Source organism: Chiloscyllium plagiosum, chromosome 12 (assembly GCF_004010195.1).
Source record: "Chiloscyllium plagiosum isolate BGI_BamShark_2017 chromosome 12, ASM401019v2, whole genome shotgun sequence".
Lineage (NCBI taxonomy): Eukaryota > Metazoa > Chordata > Chondrichthyes > Orectolobiformes > Hemiscylliidae > Chiloscyllium > Chiloscyllium plagiosum.
The window spans coordinates 6572921-6578428 of NC_057721.1; the positions used below are offsets into that span (position 1 = coordinate 6572921).

Below are 5508 nucleotides of genomic sequence, written 5' to 3' on the forward strand. Positions count from 1 at the left end.
GTAATATTGCAGGCTGCTGAATGTGAGGGTAATATTGCAGGCTGCTCAATGTGAGGGTAATATTGCAAGCTGCTCAATACAAGAGTAACAATGCAGGCTGCTCAATGTGAAAGTAATATTACAGGCTGCTCAATGTGAGAGTAATATTGCAGGCTGCTGAATGTGAGGGTAATATTGCAGGCTGCTTAATGTGAGGGTAATATTGCAGGCTGCTCAATGTGAGAGTAATATTGCAGGTTGTTTAATGTGACGATAATATTGCAGGCTGCTCGCTGTGAGGGTAATATTGCAGGCTGCTCGCTGTGAGGGTAATATTGCAGGCTGCTCAATGTGAGGGTAATAGTGCAGGCTGCTTAATGTGAGGGTAATATAGCAGGCTGCTCATTGTGATAGTAATATTACAGGCTGCTTAATGTGAGGGTAATAGTGCAGGCTGCTTAATGTGAGAGTAATATTGCAGGCTGCTCAATGTGAGGGTAATAGTGCAGGCTGCTCAATGTGAGAGTAATATTGCAGGCTGCTTAATGTGAGGGTAATAATGCAGGCTGCTCAATACAAGAGTAATAATGCAGGCTGCTTAATCTGAGGGTACTTTTGCAGGCTGCTGAATGTGAGAGCAATATTACAGGCTGCTCAATGTGAGAGCAATATTACAGACTGCTCAATGTGAGGGTAATACTGCAGACTGCTCAATGTGAGGGTAATATTGCAGGCTGCTGAATGTGAGGGTAATATTGCAGGCTGCTGAATGTGACGGTAATATTGCAGGCTGCTGAATGTGACGGTAATATTGCAGGCTGCTGAATGTGAGGGTAATATTGCAGGCTGCTCAATGTTAGGGTAATATTGCAGGCTGCTGAATGTGACGGTAATATTGCAGGCTGCTGAATGTGAGGGTAATATTGCGGGCTGCTGAATGTGAGGGTAATATTGCAGGCTGCTCAATGTGAGAGTAATATTACAGGCTGCTCAATGTGAGCATAATATTGCGGGCTGCTCAATGTGAGAGTAATATTACAGGCTGCTCAATGTGAGCATAATATTGCGGGCTGCTCAATGTGAGGGTAATATTTCGGGCTGCTCAATGTGAGGATAATATTAAAGACTGCTCAATGTGAGAGCAATATTGCAGTTTGCACAGTGTACAGACAATATTGCAGACTGCACAATGTGAGTGTAATATTAAAGCCCATGTCACACAGGACGCTCTGTGTGATGATAAGAGTACCTATTCCAGTGACAGTAGACGAGTAACAGGTACGGCCCGATAATTGAAATGAGTTTTCAACACGTGCCACATGCACCTATTTAATGAATCATCAGGTCTGCTCTGTGTTTGCTTTTTGCAATACATAGGAACATGTTTAAAAGCTCGCAAGAAGACTGCTCAAGAGTGGCGGTTTGACCAAGAAAACTCTGTTGAAGAATTAGTAAAAAGGTCCATGACTCATTTCTATTTCTGTCTCACAGTGAACAGCGTAAAGTACTCAGCCTAATCAGGAGATACATGACCTAAAAGCACCCTTTCAGTGCTTTGCTCTCCACAGGCACCAAAATGTAGCATTTAAGGTAGATAATGGGTAGTGTTTCTAAGCTGAGTTGGCGATTCATGTTAAATCAGAATAGTGTTGTAATCAGTTCTCCCTCATAACTGTCAGGAATGCATCTGCTTCATTCATAGCAATTCTCTCGTCCTGCAGACCGCTGAGGACTGAGGGAAACAGAGTGGAATTAGAAAAAAACAAATTCGGAGTTAAGGTATTTTTTTTAATAGTTTGAGAAAGCTGCTGTACTTACTCACCATACAGTACAGTGATGAGAGAGACGGGCATGACAAGGATCCCCACCAGCATGTCTGCTATAGCCAGAGACATGAGGAAATAGTTAGTGGCATTCTGCAGCTTTTTCTCCAGTGACACTGCCATGATAACCAGAATGTTTCCCCCAATTGTCAGGACAATAATGATGATGATCAGAAGGGCTGGCCAGTTTTTCCCCCTTCTCTCGCCGCACGCGTCGCTCAGTTGGGCTTCGGGGTCAAGGGTAAGGTTACAGGAGCCAGATCGATTTACGGTAAACCCTGTCAGGCCTCTACTGCCGAGCGCGCTGAGATTCAGCAGAAGAGGTGGTGTAGAGTACGTGGTCAGATTGAGAGAGTTCTCCACTTCAGTTAAAGAACTCATTCTCGGAACCTTGGCTTTCGAGACTCACCAGCAGAATCTTTCATATTCAGTAGTGTCACTGTGGGAATCGAAAAGGAACAGTGGGTCCTGCCATGGAGTGCCGGGAACGTGCAAACTGAAAGCCATCATTCACCTGGTCTCTCTTGAGTATCATTAAGGACCACATTCACTCTGGTCCTGTCACCGTTCTTAGGAAACACATACTCCAGACTGAAACTGCAGCAGCTCATCCATTCCAAATGATTCATCCTTGCGTGTGTTCATCCCTGGCTTCTTTCACTAACTCCAGCTTCCTTTTAAAGACGATGTTGCTTTCTTCACAGTCAAAGGGAAATAATCTCTATCCCATTTCGAAACGGCACGTGTAAAACCAGCTCTCGACCTCAGGCTTGTTATTCTATTCTTCAGTGAAACAAAGCTGCTGCTGTTACTCTTTTGAAAGCGCAAATTCTTTCCCTTTTGCTTCCGACCCGATAGTTTCCAAGCAGTGGGCTTTTCAGAGTGGATGAGCTTGTTTGTCAGTGAGGAGGATCAGTCCATGGTCTGTGTATTCTCATTCATTCTCCAGTGCATTTGCTCGCTGTCTTTCTGTCAGTTGCTCTCACCTCCCTTTGGCAGGGAATCAGCAATGATTGCTCAGTGTGGGTGGGTGGGTTGCGCCACTAAGTATGGGACTTCCAGCAAAGCACTTTCATCATCTTTTCTACCAGTATCGTCTGCAGAGCTCCTCCATCAGACTCTGAAAGGATAAATAGGATGTGAGCAATCCTTTAACTACCTGTGATGATGTCATTCCATTCATACACATTAATCAACAAGATTAATTTCTACAGAAAGCGTTTCATTTAATGCTGAGAAGCTGATATTATCATTCAATCTGTAATTATCACACAATGTCTATAATGAATACTTTGACTTGCCATCTATATTCACATTAGAAAGATAATTGACCGTATGACTGACAAACATGAACAGTAGGAATTGCTAATCCAAATGTGTTCAAGTTTAGACCAAAAGATAGAGAAGTAGAATTAGGCCATTCGGCCTATCAAGTCTGCTCTACCATCTGATCATGGCTATTTGGATTTATTTGTAAAATTAAAGAACTAATTAAGGTCATACATGAAAGTAGCATGCAGTTTTGTACAACTCACGACTTACTTGTTTGATTAATAATCCATGATCTATGTATATGGAGCTTTGTACACTCCTATTAGATCCCAGATGATTCCTGATGAAGGGCTTTTGCCCAAAACGTCGATTTTCCTGCTCCTCGGATGCTGCCTGACCTGCTGTGCTTTTCCAGCACTACTGTGATCTAAACTCTAGTTTCCAGCATCTGTAGTCCTCACTTTTGCCTATTAGATCCCAGCCTATCAAACTCTCTTCAAAGCCGAGGCAGCATCTTTGTCAACTTCCACTGCTCCATCTCTAATGCAATCACATTCTTTCTATAGTGTGGTGAGCAGAACTGTACACAGTACTCTACCTGTGGGCTAACTAATGTTATACAGAGGAACCTTGATTATCCGAATACCAATTACCCAAAAATCGGATTATCCAAAGTAGATCTCGAGGTCCCGACAGAAACATTACGTCAAAGATGTATTTCCAACAGTGATCGCGTCTTTTGTTAACAGTGATTAAACTGGCACCGCCTCCAAATGACTGACTGCCTGCCCTCTCTCTCTCTTCCCACATTTTCCCTGGAGTTCTACACAGGAGTGTACCCTAAACCCCCCTTCCCCACATAATCTCTCTAACATTGTCCTGTACGGGGTAAAGGTGGAACCTGTCAAAAAGTTGCAGTAAAAAGTGTGTGTGCGCGCTATTTGGCTTGTGCACTGTGTACTGCTGTAATCTCCTGAACGGGGAGCAGACTTTAAAAACTCCTAGCCCCAGAGGAACGGCATTTAATCGATCAACCGAATAATCAATTATCCGAACGAAATAGTGCCCATCCATCACGTTCGGATAATCGAGGTTCTCCTGTATACAGCTTTATCATAACCTCGTTGCTCTTGTATTCAGTGCCTCAATCAATAAAGGCAAGTATCCCATATGCCTTCTTAGTTCCTTATCAAACCTGTCCTTGTTGACTTTGAGGAGCTATGGATGTGTACCTTAAGGTCCTTCTGATCCAATGTACTTCCTAGATACGTACCATTTGATGTCTGCTCCCTTGCCTTGTAAATCCCCCCACAATGCATCGCCTGTCACTTCCCAGGATTAAATTCCATGTTCCACTGTCCAATCTATCTGGCCAAGCAGTTTATATTATCCTGTAGTCTAAGGCTTTCCTCCTCACTATTTACCACTTCATCAATTTTCATTTCAACTGTCAACTTACTGATTGTGCTTCCTACATTCGTGTCTAGATCATTAATATACACAACAAACCCTGTGGGAAACCACTGGAAACAGGCTTCCACTCATAAAAACGCCTTCGAACATCACCCTCAGCTTCCTGTCATGTCGCCAATTTTGGATCCAATTTGTCAAATTTCACTAGATCACAGATGCTCTTAGCTTCTTAACCTGTCTGTCATGCAAGACCTTGTCAAAAGTCTTACTGAAGTTCACAGAGACTACAATACCTGCACTACTCTCATCAACACTAATTACTTCCTTGAAAAATTCAATTAAATTTGTTTGACATGATTTCCCCCTGACAAAGCTGTTCTGACTATTCTTGATTAATCTTTGTCTCTTCTAGTGGAGATTAATTCTGTCCCTCGGAATTTCCCTCCCACTGATGTTAGACTTACTAGCTGGTAGTTCCTTGGTTTAGCCACGCCACCCTTCTTGAATAATGGTACCAGATTAGCTGTCCTCTAGTCATCTGGTACCCATCCTGTACCCAGACAAGATTTGAAAATTGATGTTTCCTCCCTGAGCACTGAATTACAAGACAGTTAACTACTCTCACTCACTATTTGCCTATAAACTGCCCTAATTGGACTGCCCTCTAAATTGGAGGAAGGCCAATTTTGACGGTATTGGGCAAGAACTTTCAAAAGCTGATTGGGTGCAGATGTTCGCAGGTAAAGGGAAGGCTAGAAAATGGGAAGCCTTCAGAAATGAGATAACGAGAATCCAGGCTGGTAGGTATAGGGAATGCTGGATGACTAAAGAAATTGAGGGTTTGGTTAAGAAAAAGAAGGAAGCATATGTCAGGTATAGACAGGATAGATCGAGTGTATCCTTAGAGTATAAAGGCAATAAGATATACCTAAGAGGGAAATCAGGAGGGCAAAAACGGGACATGACATAGCTTTGGCAAATAGAGTTAAGGAGAATCCAAAGGGTTTTTACAAATCCATAA

The 5508-nt window shown here is 42.8% G+C and overlaps 1 protein-coding gene across 3 annotated transcripts in view; it reads right to left on the reverse strand.

The window, feature by feature from the left end:
• Positions 1 to 1607: 1607 nt before the first annotated feature.
• The window catches only part of LOC122554936 (5-hydroxytryptamine receptor 2A-like), a 222455-nt gene continuing 218554 nt past the window's right edge, over positions 1608 to 5508 (reverse strand). For 2 of the 3 annotated variants that reach the window (XM_043700374.1, XM_043700375.1), the window contains 2 exons: positions 1802 to 2922; positions 1608 to 1711 (listed from right to left, as the gene is read on the reverse strand). In XM_043700374.1, coding sequence (XP_043556309.1) covers positions 1635 to 1711; positions 1802 to 2183 — 459 coding nt within the window. In that variant the 5' untranslated portion in view covers positions 2184 to 2922 and the 3' untranslated portion in view covers positions 1608 to 1634. Of the gene's footprint in view, positions 1712 to 1801; positions 2929 to 5508 lie in introns of those variants that run through there. The other variant, XM_043700373.1, reaches the window with a different exon arrangement.